An 18972-nucleotide genomic window follows, 5' to 3' on the forward strand; every position below is an offset into this window, starting at 1 on the left:
GAGGAGACTCCTATTCCCCTGGCAGAGCTCCAGTGGCCAAAGTGGTTTAACAGTCAGCCGCTCTGACTGAAGCTCTGTGAGGGGAACAGGACATCTCCTAGCTACATGTGCCTGCTGTAGAATAAAAAGGGGGGTATACAGAATAAGAATGATACTGTTCACAACGTTTTCTTTTTGCAAAGGAAAGGTGCTTCCCCTCTGCCAGTGCCCACCCACCCAATCTCCTCCCGTCCCTCCCCCCTTCCCTTCCTGCCCTCCTCCTCCCTCTCCCCTCCCCCAGGTCAGTTTCTCCTATCCTAAGCATGATTGCACAGGAGTAAATCCCACTGAAAAAGCATGCAAATGATCAAACCTGCCCTCCTCTCCCTATCCCCTCCCTCTTGCCCCTTCCCTCCCCCCTCATTCACCCCTCCCTTTCCCTCCCCATCCCCTTCCAATCCTCTCCTTCCCTCTCCTCCTCCTGCCCCATATGCTCAGAGGCACGTTACCCAATTCTTCCAAGCTACACAGCAAGTGGATTGGACTGTGAAAGACCAACCCAAATTGTGTTTGCGTTCTGACCAATTTGTAGGGCAGTCCAATTTCTCAGAGAGGAGTTCAGGTCTCCTGCTCTCCTGGTGCATTCACTATAGCTGCCCAATTTCCCTGCCTTTTAAAGTTTGATAGAAATATTTGTTGGCTATAGGTACGTTCTTAAACTGCAAGGTTTTTTTTGCGTATTAGTGAATCAACTCTAAGTCAATTTCCTAAGCATATGTCTTTCTTAAAATCATGGAGCTTTTTCTGTACAGTTTTAATACATGGTGTGTAAGAGCTACAAGATAACATGGATGGTTGCTGGACTTCAGTGGTTGAGAACTAATCAATTAGAAATCTTCATCCATACGTACAGTCCAAAAAAATCAAAATTAGCAGAAGAGAAGAGGGTTATTCAAGTAGATCTCAAGACTTATGCCCAAAATGGTGGCTTGGCAGAAGAGGGTTACACAGTTCCCTCTTCCTCAGACTGAACGTGGTCAAGATGTTAAGTACATTCATCTTGATCAGAGCTAGAAGAAAATGAGCTAAATTGACTGTTTACATAAATGCTAATACATTTCTCATTTGCTTCTTGGCTTAAAAAAAGCACACATGTGACTACTTGTGTAGCCAAGCTGGCATCCTTGATTTGTAATAACACAAAAACAAGAAAGAAAAGGCAACTTAACACTCCAAGTCAGCTAACTTCATAGGTCATAAAGGATCCAACATAGAATAATGATACACAGCTGAGCTATCTAACAGTTTTCAGTTCAGCACTAATCACTCCACCGGGCAGGAGAAATTATTCATACCATATTTTTAGAAACCGACAACAGAACTATTTTCTCTCATGCTCCTCCATCAGAACACAACTTTCTCAACAACAAACATTTGCTACATGAGAATTATACCAACAACACAATCTTAAAGGGCTGTTTTACTTGCAGCAGCTGGTGATTCTGCAACTAACTCAATATCCCAAATCTAGAACTAGTGCTATTAAGAGTAAACGGGGGAGGCTATGCTAATGCACAGGCTCTTATGCTACAAAGCCCTTTCATAAACTGCCCAAGGAGATCCTGTAGGTCAGAACAACTGTGTTATACAAACACATTAAGAAAAGGGCTTGTGCAGTATTGTCTGCTGCTGGGCTGGGTCTAGAGTTGGAACCAGTTCTGTTTCTGGCATTTGGACACCAGTATAGCCCTTATGCTAGTGCTGAAACCACTGTCCAGACCTCTGAGCCACTGTGCTTCCATAATAACTTAGATGACTGGATCATCATTCCTACTTATAACTTCAAGATCTGGAGAAGTAAAACTATGTGGGGGGGAAAACTTGACAGGGAAGAGAGCCTGCCCAAACAGCACAACAAGAGCTGAATGTTCTCAGTAGCCATAGAATTTTAACTAACTGTTGGAGAAGGGGTCTGGATGGGAGTCAGAATGGAATATTTGAAAGAAGGTATCACTAACTAACTGGAACCCTGAACAAGATCATTTCTCACCATAACATTTTGTTGCAGGTCCCACCTGTAAAATTCTGAATTCCAAGTGTCACCTCTATAGTCTACAGATTCATAAAAACTCTCCTAATTTATATCTATTGGCTTGAACTGTGGTTAGATCTGTACACAAACCTGAGGTTCAATTCTGAAGTGGAGACACAAACATAGACCACTTTTAGGCTTATACTTTAGATAAAACCAAATAGTACCTGATAAAGCTGAAGGATTAGCAGCAATGTAGCCCATGATGTGTGAAAAAATATTAGTGTGAAAATGTACAACACCCATGGAGAACATGACACAATCTGTGTGAAGGAAATCCAGGCTCCATCTTCCCGATATGTTGTTGTGCAGTGTTCTGACCAATCTAAGATAAGGATTTTTGATTATTATTGTAAATAGAGGGTTCCTTGAAAACAGACGATGGTGATCTTCCCAGAAACTCAGTGTGTACGTTTGTTACTAGAGTATTGTCCACATATTTAACAACCAACAGGGACTAGCGTAATCTAAAGATCAATGTGGGGCACAACTCCCTCACTGCAGCCAGGGTCAAAGAACTGTTTGTAGTGAAATCCTTTGAAATAAAAACAGAGCCTTACAGTATTTGACATACACAAGTTTCCCTAATAAAAGGTGACACCCAATTGTCCAGATGCCATTTACGTAACATTTAGTGTGTGTTTGTGCCAGAAGCTGTACAATTTGCAAGTAGTACTGCACCCATGGGTATTTATTCTGATCTCAACCCTTTACATTCCAGATTAGGAGTCCAAGTTTTCTAACATTTTAGCTACAGCATGACACAGTATCTTCTGAATTAAGTGCTAAGGATAAATACATAGCAGTTTCTGGCAAACTAAATAATGAAATAAGTGCTGGGAATACATACACAGAATTGTTCCGTATATAGCCCAAATATTCACCATTGTCAGGAAGAAGAGAAACAGAACAAAATAAGAATGGTTGCCAACACCTAGATTAGAAAATTTGATAAGGGTTTGTTCACATCACAATAACAAAATACTCTCTCCACCACATCAAAAAAACATACCCAAGTAATTCACAGAAACATTAGTAATTAATGGACATTAATAAAGTTCTCCACCTTTTCTGCTATAAATATCCAAAGCTAAACAGGATTTGGCCATTTTACAGCCCACTCTAATCACAGCATTAACGAACAGAAATATGCAGTACAGTTCTATGGATATTTATTCTGAAGAGTTCAGCAAAGCTTACTCCTATGAGTGTTTACAGGATTTCAGTCTAATACTACAGTTAATTTCATAATGGAAATCAGAATTAGCATAAAATATATCTAAAGTATTTTGGACTAAGGTTTTTAACAATACCTAAACCATGCAAAGTACATCTAAAAATACTGTACTCTCACATTCTACAATATAGTACCAAACTGGGTTGCAGTTCCCTGTGGAGCTTGTCAACATCCCTTCACTTCGCACTCAACTCCTAGAGTTTGTCTACATGATCTAGTAAGTGTTCTCCTTTCATGTCTTCAGAAACATTCCTGGCACTAACAAAGGACATCCAGTTCTGCTAAAATAAACTCACCTATACACCGTCCAATCCAAATGCAATGTTGGTCATATCTAGCTACACAAGAGTTGCAAGTGTGGCAGTGCATGGATCTCAAAGGTTTTTTCACCTGGTCAAGAATGCAGGGGAAAATATTAACTCATGATCCATACAATATATCCACAGATGTCCCACTTAACTTTAAATGTTCCTTCTTATTTACTTACAAAATCACACAAAATCCTCTAATATGAGCCACCACTTTGGTAGGCCAAGATCATGTCTTGGTTGGATTCAGAGAAGCCTGCATGCACATGCAAAGTGTATCCATGTGTGAATGGGTGGGTGGAGGGAGGCAGGTTCCCATTTATCCAGCATGTAGGGTACTGTTCTGAAGGGGCCCACAACCACTGAGGGAGGGAGTTTGGGGTTATGACGGCCAGAGGAGAGAAGCTGACACCACCCAACCTCATGCGTGAATGGAAAAACATTGTGCTTCCCTGTATCCAAACCTATCTGATGTTTGAATGGTAATGATTGCTTCAGTTATAGAACTTGCTGCTCCCCAGGATCGAACTCCTTTCTCTCTCCTTGCTTTATTTAAATGTTTAACTCTAATTAAACACCTGCTGCCTAAAGCAAAACCCAAATGGCATTGTCTCACTAGGGCCAACATGCTCAGCAAGCACAAAACCATCTATACGATACTGAAGCTCACTAAATCTGCTTCCTACAAACCAAATAATTCACATAAATAAAATTAAATGAAGGCCAATGCCAACAAGCAGGCTCCAACAGCTGGAAGTTATTTTGTTACTGCTGGGCTACTATTGTTGGCTGTCATACTAGGACTTGAAATTCCAATTTCAAGCCAGCAAAGCAGCCAACAGGATTGGGCTGCAAAAATATCACTATTATATAATTACTACTGAACAAAGTACACATACACGTTTCACACATCCTCCAAGAAATCAGGCTCTAAAAAACCAAAACTGCTGATCTGCAATTGCTCTTCCTTGCAGGCTTCTCATACACATCTGGCTGGTGCCGATGAGAAACAGGAAGCTAGATAGACACTTGGTTTAATCCAGCTGGACTCTTCTTGAGTTCTGTTACTGTGCAGTCACACATCCTGCCCACTTTCCTGCCATAGAAGGACGCTTTGGTTCTAGCCTCAACAGCAACCAGGAAGAATTGTGCAGGAAGGCTCGTAGCTTGCACCTGGTTCTTGTGCTTAGGCGTTTGCTGAAGAAAGGAGGCAGGGGGACCTATGCTTCTAGTCTCATTCTAAAATAAGTCTGTATTCACACCAGCATGAAGTGTGAAAATGCTATTAGGCACAAGGAAACCTTTTGTCATAGGAAGTTGTGAATGCAGTTTCTTATATATCAAATATATACCTACGCAATTAAGAAAAAGCAAGACTAGATAACAAAGCATGACTTACGAGACATGATGTGCAAAAGGTTCTGAAATCCAAGCAGCCAGATTCTCCGAGGTCAATTATATTCTGAAAGACAAGATATTTCACTATCATGTTTGTGTCTCAGGGCTTCACAAGCATCATGAGGAATATGAACCCTTATATGAGCATCATAATTATGAGGTCCTATACTCTCCTTTATATATTTCTGCAACACAATACTGGATGTTGGGAGTGGAATTCTCATCCATTTTGTGGCAACCATGACATTCCAATCTAATGCATTTGATTAAAATCAGAACATTCTTTCCCCATCCCTCCCTGGACCCTTTCCACTTTGAAATGGACAGAGTCCTTATAAGCTTACAGCATCTTGTACTCAGGTGGGGTGTACAGAAGAGTGAGTGGAAGAATGTTGGACAGCAGAGGAATGTGATGGAATGTTGGGTGGGGTTGGGGTGAATGACAAGTGAAGAGTGCTTGTTGAAGAGCTGCTGGAGAAACAAATGAAAGGGAATGAAATAGGAGAGATAATGAAAGCACAGATAAAGAGTTAGGGTACCTGTTAAGGTAGAGAGTTAGTTATGTTAGGCTAGGATATTATAACTCTTATTTTAGTATTCTGTACAAAATGACCACTTCTTCTGCATATTTTTTTCTGTAAATAAATTATGAGTTTGCTGTTTTAACTTATCTGTGTTCTGGTTTGGGTGGATTACAAGGTTAGTATATCTCACTCCATGTGTCTTGCGTGGACATACTTAAGCACATAAGGAGGAGAGTCCTGCTTTCAAACTCAGTAGGTCGTGGCAGCAGGTACTGCGAGGACCATCAACAGAAGGAAGTCTGGAATCACTGGAGTAGCTAAGCGACTGAACTAGTGAACTCCAGGGGTAAGGTCCTTGTAAGGGACCTTGGAATGTCACAGAAGGGATTAAACTTAGAAGATGAGCACCTCATGATGCACATTCCCCATCACGAATTCCTTCCCCAGGACACCATAAGGTATTGTGAGGGACTCAGTCATGTCAGTCTCCTTACCCAGTTTCCTTTCGCCCTTCAAACAACACCCTCAACATTCCATGCGTCCTAGAGGGCTACCAGCATACTTAGTCATCACACACTGTGATTCACAAGTATTTTTCTGCATACTCAAAGAATCTTCCAAGTATGCAGAAACCCCTAAATTATCTGTGGACAGCCTTATTTCACTGCCATACTGATAGACATGGGACCAGTTTGTTCAGTATTTGTCCTGCTGTATTCTCACCTCCTTATAACAGCAATCATGTTCAGGGATCCAGACAACCAGTTCTGACAGAGCAGAGAGGGAAAGGTTTGGGGGAATGAGAGGGGGAAAGGATATTTTTTATTTTCTTCCTGAATAGTGCAGGGAGGGAAGTTTTTTAACATTATGGCATGCACCCCCCCCCACCAACCCTACTCCTCACCATTCAGGACACCATAAGTTGTCAGGGGCTCAAACAGGCAATATCCTCCCACCGATACACTCAATATTCCACAGCTAACTGAAATGCAACTGATTTCAAGATTATTTTTAGGTCCCCCTACCTGCTTTTCTTTTTTTTACTTGATAAACAAATATACAGTACTTCTAAGCTAGCTTCCCAAGTACACAGAAACCACTATCTTGTCTGTGGATGTTTCCATTTTGCTTCCAAACTCATAGGCACAGGAACACTAAATTTAGAAGTAACAACAACAAAATCAATAATCAGCTGTAAGTATCTGAAGAAAAGCTTACAAGTCTCCAGACCAGTCCTTCCTAATCATGCAGAAGAACCAACATGTATGAAAACACAGCTGTACGTGTATAGAAACCCCTTTCAGGCTTTCTGCTAATATATGGGGGTTGGGGGGAATGGAGCAAGCAGCCTCTGTCCTCACTCTGTCCTTCATGCTTTCAGAGGGGAAGTCTGAATACAGCTTCTGAAATCTTACAAGCAGAAGAAGATTCTAAGCAGAAGTGGCATTTTGCCTGCTTCTTGAACTGTTCTTTGCCCAACACCAGTCACATCAATCATCAAGAAATTGGAAGCTATCTCCAGTATGATTATGGCCCCAGAGAGCTCTGACTTGTCCTTGTATGACTGGCATAAGTAAACAAGTTCCAGTTTTCTTGAAGTACTGACAGTTTTCCTTGCTGCACACTCACTATTTTTCCAGGTTTCTATCACTTGTAATTATTTACATTGTGAAGAAAGTATGAATAAAATATCTTCCAAATACACTGTTATCAATTAGGAAAATATTTAAATATTAAATAATGCAATATAGGAAATTGTGGCATATATTCTGTGTAAAAAATACCTTTTTATTCTCTTCTTCTGTAGTCTTAATGAATCCAGGATCAGTCCTGACAGTTTTGTAGAAATAATAGAAAAGACCAACCATGCCAAGAAAAAAGGGAAGCTGAGAAACTGTGCCTGAAAAATGTAACCTCCAGTTAAGGAATATGTCAAGGAGGATGTTGGACTAGGTGGGCCTTTGGTCTGATCCAAGAGGGCTCTTCTTATGTTTTCATAATTCATGCATTGCTACAAATAAACAGTCCTCTCCAAACTGAAAGTTTAGTGCCTGAAACACGGGGCTACAAGAACATCATTTACAATAATTTTGTAAATAAAACTTCAAAGTCATACTGCTGAAGCAGCAGCAGCACCACTATTAAAAAGTATCTTTTTGGGGACTGAAGCAAATATATGCACATATTTTAGCTGCAACATGCCCAAACAGTTCACAGGAATTAATCCAGATAATTGTATTAATCAGATCTCATTAGAAACCATACAAAAAGAAAATGGCACTTCAGAGATGACGTAATTAACATTGAAATATTAACTAGTACTGGAATAGATTAAAGTTGGCTTAATATAGTAATTATCGTTGCTTCCAAATCTGTTATCCTTTTTAAAAACAAACAAACCAAAATAAAGGTCTGTGTGTAGAAGCTAGGAAAAACAGTGGGCTGCAATTACTATATCTACATATCAAATTCATGTCATTCACACAGTGCAGCCATGTAAACTAGAAATCCGATGCCAAATATAGCAGCCATGACAGCATATTAGGACATTAAAGACAGTGCAGAAATTTAACCTTGAGAGGAAGTTAGTTAGGTTGTAGCATATTTGTCTTCTACCAAAACATGGTCAATTTTTTGCATGGATAGTGTAGTATACCATTCAGATGCTTGTACGATCTTCACTAATTTTTGATAATGCTTTCTGGTATTCACACCAATCCAGTAGGAATGAATTATCTGGAGTGGATCTGCCCTACCAGCAGTGGAGAAGGATGCTGCCAAGAAGGAGATTATGTAGGCAGTATTTAGTTATGAATTAAATGTATATCCAGCTCTTCCTCAAAAAGGAGCCCACTCCAGCAAACAATACGCAATAAAACAATGAAGACATCTTGGGTAATATTCCATTAATGCATCCTGTCAGCACAATGCAACTTCCTCCTCTCCTAGAACATAACCCTAACTCTCCCCAGATCTGCTTTGGAGGGTTGGGGGAACACTTAACAGATTTAGCAGATGTGGGGGGGGAGAAGAGGGGGAAAGTCCAATTGTGCTATTGGTAATCCTTGCACTGACAGGATGCTTACTTAGTGCTATGTTGGATACAACCCCCTAAAAATATCTTTAAAACATCTCCAATACAGATGCAGACTGGGAAAGATCTCTACTTCAAACACGCGTTAGAAGAGGAAGGTCTTCAGTAGGTGCTGAAAAGACAACAAAGTAGGTATCTGTCTAACAGCTGAGAGTAGGTGTCACAACATTAAAGACTCGATTCCTTTATTGTCCAGAACAGAGGTCCTGATAAAATGGTATCTGCACGAGGCCCTCACCAGTACACCAATTAAAGGTATGGGGGAACTACCGAACTCACTGCAGGTATCTCCTTTCCTTTCCCTTGAGTGCATAAGTCATAGGGTTGTTGGAGGCCAACAGCCCTGATAGGTGATAGTATGTGCTATGAAGTGAAGAACTGGTACACTATCTCATTTAAGTTGTATGATTTGAGGCCACTTTGTTTAAATCAGTCTTAGACCTAGGAAGCTAAACCATCAATAAATATTCAAACTATGAACCTTCCTTGATAGAAAAAGTCCATCTCTTTCCAAGATGCCAGTAAGCGGAAACTGTATTTTATGTTGCCACACAGCAAATATTTACTCATCATACAACCTCAGTTTCTTTTTGTAAGTAACTCAGATGTCTCATGAGATTTTTGGCTATGGGGTGGTATATAAATGTAATAATAAATAAATAAATGACAGCTTCCTATTAAATGTTATGTCCATATCATGTCAAAAACCAGAATTTCTATAAGCTTTCCATAGAAATCAATCACATTAATATCTGCAAGAACAAGACCTGTGTTAGTTCTATGTAATCAATCACAAAGGATATCAGGCAGGAAACGGATAAAACAGGTCCAAGATATCCAGAAGACAGAACCAAGCATGAACGCTACTGGAAAATATTTTAGTTTGTTGAATCCTACAAACTGCCTGAAAAGGAAAGTTGAAAAATATTTCCATGAAGTATCTAACACATAAACATTCCAAATTAAATTAAAAAAGGTTTAGTGAATTATTTTTCAGCTTAATGAGGTATGCTCATCAAAATATATTTGTTTTTTCTAAAAAAAAATTAGTACAAAGAACAGTTCTGACATATGCAACACAGAACTGTGGTTTGCTCTGAAATTAAAGTAGAAGCTTTCGCTCTTCTCTTCCATGAGAAAGAGAGGGTAGGGAGTGTGCCCAAGGGTAATTTACATAATAGGAAACCACCGTTTCCTTTGATGTCTTACTACCCCCCCCCCACACACACATACAGAGACATACTTAAAATAAATTGTTAACGTCAATGGCGATTTAAATAATGTTCAAGGGCTTTGTTTTCCTACACGGAAGACACTTTCAAAATGCATGCAGCCATATGTAAATTCTCATGTGTGACAGTCCTACAGACATGTTCTATCTTGCACGTACACCTGGTGCGCACATTGTGGGAAGGCACAGCCAATCACTACTGCATGTACTCAATTGCCATTGCATGTATCTAATTTGAATAACATGAGGATGTGATTGTTACATCTGCCATGTGGGTTTCATGCATTTTCCAATATGAAAGTAATTTCTGTGTAAGAAAACCTTAATGTGTCAATAAGATCTCTTTCTTTCTTTGGATTCTGTCTAGTCTCATCACTCCGTCAAATACTTCAAGTGCCAAAATATATATTTTTATAATATCTCAATCTTAGGCATGAAGGAAGGGGAGGAGAGAAGGGCAGCATATTAACCCAATGCTTGCTGTGGCTTATACTTTAGGAGGTGATAATCTGAACCAAGCCATGATGTTTAATTAAGCATATTTGTGTTAACCTAAAATGAGTTCCTTGTTGATCTTCCAGAAACAAATAATAAACAGAAACAAAATTCTTTGCAATGTAGAAATAGTCACAAGAAAGCTACATGCACCTACCTTGCAAACAGGGATAGGATAACAAATATGAAGACTAGCAAGCTTCCTTTCAGCAGCCAAGAATCAGAATTTAAGTCTGCTACATATCCTATAGCCCATATCAACGTCAACGATGACACTAGCAAGAGCAAGAACTAAAACACAATAAAATAATATCAGTTTCATAACAACATGGTATGGCAGAAGCAACATGTGAAAACTGGGAAACAAGTCAGAAGCAGCAGCTGCTAAAGAATGCGGAGGGGAGAGAAAATCAGGTCTCATAGATTAACCCAAGAATCCCTGAAGCTGCCTTGCCTATTAGCTAGAAAGCAGAACCAATCTGGCACCTCCTAGGTATGTCCCTTCAACTTTGATTCTGCATCTCTTCATAGGGAGTAACATCCCAGAAGTGACTATTGTCCTCCTTTCACAGCTGGATAATGCAACATTTAACTTTTTATAAAATCATGTGGAATGTAATAGCTCAACAGATGCATTTAAGAAAAAAATAAACTACAGTTAGAGACCTATAGCCAAGCAATTGGCTGGCTGTTTAAATAAACATGTGAATTGAAGCCCTCTACCTTGCTTGTCCCTTTGACCTTGCTAACCCCTTATATACAGCCACAAGAGTGGCTGTATACTATAGACACCACGGATTTTTCGCATGCCATTCTACTGTTTCCCATAAGCTTATTTTAAAACAAAATCTTACAAAACTTACAGTCTTGAACTCAGAAACGCTTGCTTAACAACTCTCTAACTTTTCATGGTGATACACAAAACACTCAGAGAGAATCCAGAGTTCAAAGTGTAAAACAAAAGAGGAAAAAATCCAGACCCTTGCTGGACTTTTTTTCTCTCAGTGGTCTCATAGTTTGTTGATATTAATTAAAAATCAGCCATGTTCAGAGTACCTGTAATCCTACTACTCACCTTGCCCCATAATCTGACTTTCATCTTCTGCAGTTTAAAAGTTTAAAAAAATTCTTAAAAATTTAAGAAATTTAACATTGGAGTCAATGATAACCATGGGCATGCTCAGTAAGAACCAACTGTCAGTGTTCTAAAAGCTAGACTCACAGATGTTTGGCTTGGCTCATCAGGTGGCCACACCCACACCAGTCCTTTATTTTACTTTAGACAGTCATGGCTTCCCCCAAAGAACCCTGGGAAGTGCAGTTTGTGAAGGTTGCTGAGAGTTGATAGGATACTTCCATTCCCCTGACAGAGCTCCAGTGGCCAGAGTAGTTTAACAGTCAGCCCCTCTTCTGGGGATTGTATCTCTGTGAGGGGAACAGGGTGTCTCCTAGGAACTCTCAGGACCCTTCACAAAATACACTTCCAAAAATTATTTGGGAAACCCATGACTGAAGTACAACAAAGGTCTGGTGTGGATGTGGCCAGTGATAGCTTTGGTTTAAATTTGGGTAGGGGACTACATGTGCCTGCTGGAACATAAAAAGGTAGGGGAAACCTTGAAAAATAATGATACTGTTCACAATGTTTTCCTTTTGGAAAGGAAAGAGGCTTTCCCTCTGCCCAGTGCCCACTCACCCACCCAACCTTGTCCCCTCCCTCTCCCCTCCACCTTCCTCCCCTTCTCCAGGTCAGTTTCACCTATCCTAAGCATGATTGTACAGGTGAAAATCCCACTGAACTCAAAAAGCATGGAAATGATCAAACCTGCCCTCCCCTCCCCCTCCCCTCTTCCTACGTCCTCCTCCCCTCCCTCCCTCTCCTCCCCCTCCTCCCCTCCCTCCCTCTCCTCCCCCTCCTCCCCTCCCTCCCTCTCCTCCCCTCCCTCCCTCTCCTCCTCCTCCCCACCCTCCCTCTCCTCCTCCTCCCCACCCTCCCTCTCCTCCTCCTACTCCATACTCACGTTTCACCTATCCTGAGAATGATTGCACAGGAGTAAATCCCACTGAACTCAATAAATATGCAAATGATCAAACCTGCCCTCCTCCCCCCCACCCCTTCTCCTCCTCTCCTCCTCTTCCCCGCTGGTCAATTTCACCTATCCTAAGCATGATTGCTGAGGAGTATATCCCACTGAACTCAATAAGCATGCAAATGATCAATCCATTCTCAGCAAACCTGCACAGGATCCCATTTCTTACCTCCTGGATTAAAAAGTAGAGAAATGCACTAATAGGCAAAAAAAAACCTTGCGGTTTACGAATGTACCTATAGCCAAGAGATATTTCTATCAAAATATAAAAAGCAGGGAAATTGGGCAGCTATAGTGAATGCACCAGAGGAGCAGAAGACCTGACCTCCACTCTGAGATATTGTACTGCCCTACAAATTTGTTTATTTATTATTTATTTAGTCCATTCATATATTGCTTATATTTAAATAAAACTCTAAGTGGTGTACAAGTCAAAACATCTTAAAACAACTACAAAAAACAATCAATGAAATACAGTTAACTGAACAAAACATCCTCTTTAGTATCAACGTAATATAAACATTGCATATAAAATTAAGTACAAGAAAAAATCATAATATACATAATAGACTAAACAGAATATTCCCTAAGTTTCAAGGAAAAACAAACATGTTAAAACAAACTTTGTTGTAAACATAATAGATTAAACAAATCAAAAAAATTTCTTAATCACAGTATAATAAAAAGCAAAACAATTCAAACAGCTGGCCCCCATTATAACAGAATTTTGTCTTACCACCGTTGGGAAAAGAGAAAAAAGGTTTAGTTTACTCAAACACACCCTTACAAAATCAGCACATTCATATTTAAACATATCAACATTCTAAACCAACATATTCATGTGTACCTCAAATCACACTCTACAAGCACTCACATAATTAAAAGTTGTAAAAATGCACACACAATTTGGGTTGGTCTTTCACAGTCCAATCCACTTCCTGTGTAGCTTGGAAGAATTTGGTAACGTGCCTCTGAGCATATGGTGAGTGGTGGCAACACCTGCAATCAGCCCAAATAACAGAAACAAGACATGTGCTGTGCTGATCTTGTTTTAGCAGGGAGGAAGCAACAATATTAAGACAATTGATATAGTTCAGATAGTCACTTTAAATATGTTTGATTTACTTTGCATTTTTAGTGAAGTTTCCTATGGTAAATTATTTTCTTTTGCTTCTGTTTCTGTGAATATGTGAAGTAGACCAACACTTTGCATAATTTTCATTAAAAAGACCCTCCAAAACAATTGTGGAATAATGGCACTGACTATTCTGTAGAAAAGTCTGCTATGGACATGAGGAGTATCTCAGTCTGCACAAGATAAAATAGCAGGAGATGAAATATATTCTAGCAAATTTCTAAGTGTGCTCTGTTTTTAATCGACCATGCCCAAGCTTCCTTAAATGGAGTGGTTTACGCATGGCAAACTGAACACATGCATCTTGGGCAGGCCAAGTTTGTTTTTCCCAACAGCTAGAGTCATTGCTTAAGTAGCAACATATTGGAATCAGTCTGATTTTACATCAAACTGCAGTTTCAGATTCAACTGTTAATGCACCCAAAATAGAAATAAAACACAACCTCCAGTATGAAGCACAAAATGAAGTCTTCACCATCATCATATGACATTGTCCAATAAAAAGGCTTTGAATTAATGAAAATAAATTTGACACAGATTTCTAGGATGAATAATGAGAGAAACATAATTTTCTAGGTTAGATTCTCTGTAAAAACAGTAGTAACACAGGAAATGAGCAAAGTAAGAAGAACACCAACAAATCACAATAAATGTAATTCTCTGCCTTTGGAGATGTAGTCCTGATTGCAGGTGTTGCTACCACTCAACGTATGCTCAGAGGCACACATTACCAAATTCTTACAGGCTACACAGGAAGTGGATTGGACCCAAATTGTATTTGCATTCTGACAAATATGTGGGGCAGTACAAGATCTCAGAGAGGAGATCCGGTCTCCTGCTGCCCTGGTGCATTCGCTATAGCTGCCCAATTTCCCTGCTTTTTAAAGTTTGATAGAACTAACTATTGGCTATAGGTACATTCTTAAACTGTAACTTTTTTGGCCTATCAGTGAATAGTTTCCAGGTTCAGACCCTAAGAGGCCTTGTGTGGCTGTCAGAGTTACAAAGAATGGAAGATTTTGCCATATGATACAGAGCGGCTGCTATACGGAAAGCCTACATGGTAGAATTTCTCTTCTTTTAACTTACTGGAACCCTCCAGTGGCCTGAACCAGCAACCCTGTACCCCTTGGATCTGCTAGCTGTCCACTTTCTTCCTACCAACACCACACAAAATTTTACTTTCCCTAAACCCTTGATGAAGTTCCTTTCCTAGCTTCACTTTCTTCTTGCTTTCTCCAACTCTATGCCTCCACCACCTATTTTTGCTGTTGACCCTGCTGGGAAAATTCTGTCACACCTTGGTTCTGTTCCAGGGCCAATTCCAACCCAAGCAATTCATGTGAATCTGCCAGCATAACTAACTATGAAAGAAAACTAAAAATGTTTTCTTTTAAAGTGCACTGCTGGATGCCAAGATTTGTTTGTGTACAATACCTCATTTTTCTCCAGAATCCTCAGAAACCTGGAAGTTTTTCTGGCTCTTATTTTTTCTTCTTCAGAAAGCAAGTGAGTAAGTAAGCGATTTTTAGTTTGATGAGCGAGATCAAGTGGCCTGTCTCCCTTAAAAAAAAGATTTTAAGTTCTTTAAAAACCAAGAAAGACAAGGAAAAGATGAAAATTGTTGTGTAGTTACTTCATTTTAGAATTCCAAATACCTGCCAGTCCTAAGACTTATATTTAGATTGGGGTTATTCTAGAGCAGGGGCTGCCAACCTTTTTGGGCCCATGGGCTTATTTACAAAATGGAGAAACTGTTAGGAGTGCCATGTACACACACTACACAACCTCTTCTATTGGCTACAACAGAATGTTTATTTCAAGCCTAGTTTCAGCAGGGGAGGGGCTCCTTTGAGTAGCAGGAAAAGCCTCTGCAGGCACAAGTGTACTCACAGATGTTATGTTGGCAACCCCAGTTCTAAAGTAACTTGACAAGTTCTAAAACAAGATGTTAAGTTTGTATTGTAAGAAGAGAAACACATAAAAAATTCTGAAACTTTAAGGGCAGTATTCAGCTATCATCAATCCAAGAATTTCCACTTGCACAATGGGACTCCCCCTGCACCCTCCCCAAATCTGCTCCAGAGGGGTGGGGAAATCCCAGAACAGATTTAGGGGGTGCACAGGGGAGGAGAGGGGAAGAACCTTCTGTTGTGCAAGCAGAAATCCTTGAGCTGACAAAACATTCACTTGACACTACACTGGATTCCACCCAAATGGTAGTGGATTAACAGATATATTAGCTTTGTGCAAAGAAATCCAATTATGACAAATTAGTGGACTATTATAACATCAGCACTACTTACAAATTGATCTGAATAGCTGTTTCCTCTATGTGTCATGCAGCTATATCTCTAAGCAGAGCTAAAATTAAATAGCATTAAAATCCCAAGAGATGTACCAGGAGACTCCAAAAGGAGAATGAAGTATTTTCCAATATAACAGGAGCAAGAAAAGTACTGACTAAAAGTCTTATCATATGTTCTAACACAGGTGTGGGGACCCTTTGGCCCTCCAGATGCTGCTCCCATTTATTTCCATTTATTCAGCTACCCATTTAAAATCACAATTCACATATGGCTGTGCTGGTTGAGGTACTGCAAGTTTTAGTCCAAAACATCTGGATGGTACCATGTTGACTAAGGTTGGCATAAAGGGATCACTTTTCAGAGACCAAGTGTTCCACCTGTTCTAATCATCAGCTATCCCTCTCCGCCCACTCTGCAAAAGATAAACACTACTCACTTTAGAAACATTTCCTCATATGGATTTCCCTCACAAATAATTATGCCTTGAGCCTACTCCATTTTTTTCAAACAGAAAAGCTATTGAGATCAATGTATTTTGTTCTATAAATATTTCTTAAAGTAATAATAATTACTAATATTAACAGCTGGTAGCCGAAGGGTGTATTTAACTGCAGTTCCACCGGCATAAAAGACTTTCGTGCAAGCAGTGGAACAGCTTGTTTCTTTCTCCTCCAGCCCACCATGTGCCCTTAAAACCAGCCCCAGAGGGTTGGGAGAACCCTCCAGAGCAGATTTTTTTTTTAGGGGGGGTGTTGGAGGGATAAAGAAGAGACAAAAATCCAGTTGCTCCAGCAGAAACCCTGGAGCACAGGAGGGTGAGAGATGCATCTAAGGACTTGGGTGTGCTTTGTGGAATTCTTGACTTTTTTTTCTTTTAATAGCAGACCACCATGCCATATCACAATCTGCTTTCAAAAGTGCCTTCAGATCCCAAAGTGGCTGCTGTTCCAAGAAACACAAGCCCAAAGTCCTTTTGGGTGCACAGTCACATTGTTATTTGGATCTGAGCCAATGTTTCTTCATTATTCAAACACTACAAAATACTTTACATGCATGATTGCAGTAATCTTTGCAACCCTTTAAGGGTTTTTATTATCTCCATGTAACAGGTGGATACTGATGCTGAGAGCTAATATTCTGCCTAAAGCTGTTTTGTGAGTTTGTGAACCAGGGACTTCCTAACTCACACTCTAAGCCACTATATTATGGTAAATAAATAATGAGATTTTAATATTGTCTTTTATTTTGTTATTTCTTATGAGTTGCCCAGGTAACCTCTGTTATTGGGTGGTCTATATAGATAGAGTTAATAATAACAACAACGGTACTAGGAAGTTTATACAGGTAAGGTATTAAGGTTCACACACTTAAAAATCATAAAGAGAGCAATGTCATGTATTAATAAGGAACACAAAATGGCAGTATATCTCTTGTCACTAGCATTGCTCCTTGCTATGAAACAGAAATCAAGACATTTTTGTTTTTGATGGAAAGAAAATGTAGCCCTAAGGCTGTTTTATGAAAATTGTCTTGTGGATTTTAATAGGCAGGAGGCTCTTTCACGATGAAAACAACTCATACCTTGATATTTTTGATGTCCAGACTGGATCCAGCTTCTAACAATACATCTACAGCACTAATATTTCCTGCTATAACAGCCCAATGCAACGCAGTGTTTTTCTCTATGTCGTCTACAACTTTGATAGAAGGATTAAACTTTAACAGAAAACGAGTAGGTTCCATCCTAGATGAAAAAATATATATATAAGATAGCAAAAATTAAATATACATCACCTTAATATCTATATCTATATATCAGAGAGAGAGAGAGAGAGTTTTAAAAGCAACAAACAGAACTTCACCCAAGCTTGCTCTTGATCCCTATAAGGATTCCACTGATCACTTAAAAACATACAAATAATTGTGATTAACAAAACAGAAGTTTTTATTTTTCTAGTAAAATGTTTTAGCTTCTGTCTTCATCAGCTGCTAACATGCAAATGTCATGATGCTATTACCAAGGTGGCAGTTATAGAGCTTTGAAGACAGAATGCTCAGAGGAACTTCATTCATAGAAGCTAAGCAATGTTGGTACTGTCCTCCAGGTTGAGGCCTTGTGGTACCAATGCATCCAGTATGTATATCCAGAAGTTCTCCCTCTTAGTTAATTCTGTTGGATCAGTTAGCATCTCTAGAGCTGTTACAGATAAGTCTAACAGGTTGCGGTTTTCAGTGCTGAAATGTTTTGCAATTGCTTGCTCCACTTTTTTAGTCAAAATCACCGATTTGTGGTTTCTAAAACGTATGCGTAGGTCAGTTGTAGCTTTGAGTATATACTGGATATGACATGGTTTTTTTGCATTTGATGACATAAATTCTATTGCAGGAACTGTGGGTGGTGTTCTGTTTGATGGAATATGTTCTACCCATCCTGGTGCTTTTGAAAGAAGTTGTCTTGATGAGGTGCACACAGGTGATATGGCGTTTACACTGACAAGGATGAAGTGTACTTAAGCTGATTGGTGGATTAAGTACAGCTCTCACTAACGGTTTGCATAAATTAGGAGGCTGGCAAAATGCTATAACAGGTTTGTTAATGGCTTTAGCAAGATGTTCAGAGTTTGTTAACACTGGGTAGCTCTCTTTGATTGCCAGGTGATAGTAGATGCTGGATGGAAATCTACCACAAATTTGGTATGTTGTCGTTTGTTTTTTGAAACTTCATTTTGATGGAGGTTTTCTCTAGACAGGATGGAGAATCAGTGGATGTTGCAATCACATAAGGAGACTATCCTCAGAGAAGGAAATGTTAAGTTCACTGAACCTTATGTGGTATTTATCTTTGTTTATAGCTTAGTTCTCAGAATCAAATGTATTTTAAACAACAAAGGCCCAGCATCCAGAGCCATCACACGATGGCACTGGGCCCAATTCTGGAGCACTGAATAGTTCCAGTTTGGGCCCTATCATCCTGTCCCTCCTTCTACCACGTCTACAGAGAACAGCAGGGGTACACGTGCCCCGTGGCAGTGGCGCTCTGTAAAACCTAGCTGACGGGGTGGGGGCAAGATGATGGGACA

At 39.7% G+C, this 18972-nt stretch overlaps 1 protein-coding gene across 3 annotated transcripts in view; it reads right to left on the minus strand.

The window, feature by feature from the left end:
- Positions 1-18972, minus strand: part of ZDHHC13 (zinc finger DHHC-type palmitoyltransferase 13) — a 46156-nt gene that overhangs the window by 3243 nt on the left and 23941 nt on the right. For 2 of the 3 annotated variants that reach the window (XM_061610665.1, XM_061610663.1), the window contains 9 exons: positions 17474-17636; positions 15021-15146; positions 10516-10649; positions 9434-9536; positions 7323-7445; positions 5016-5078; positions 3605-3698; positions 2922-3005; positions 2239-2396 (listed from right to left, as the gene is read on the minus strand). In XM_061610665.1, coding sequence (XP_061466649.1) covers positions 2239-2396; positions 2922-3005; positions 3605-3698; positions 5016-5078; positions 7323-7445; positions 9434-9536; positions 10516-10649; positions 15021-15146; positions 17474-17636 — 1048 coding nt within the window. The remainder of the gene's footprint in view (positions 1-2238; positions 2397-2921; positions 3006-3604; positions 3699-5015; positions 5079-7322; positions 7446-9433; positions 9537-10515; positions 10650-15020; positions 15147-17473; positions 17637-18972) is intronic. The other variant, XM_061610664.1, reaches the window with a different exon arrangement.

The sequence above is a fragment of the Rhineura floridana genome, chromosome 2, assembly GCF_030035675.1.
Source record: "Rhineura floridana isolate rRhiFlo1 chromosome 2, rRhiFlo1.hap2, whole genome shotgun sequence".
In the NCBI taxonomy this organism is placed as follows: Eukaryota; Metazoa; Chordata; class Lepidosauria; order Squamata; family Rhineuridae; genus Rhineura; species Rhineura floridana.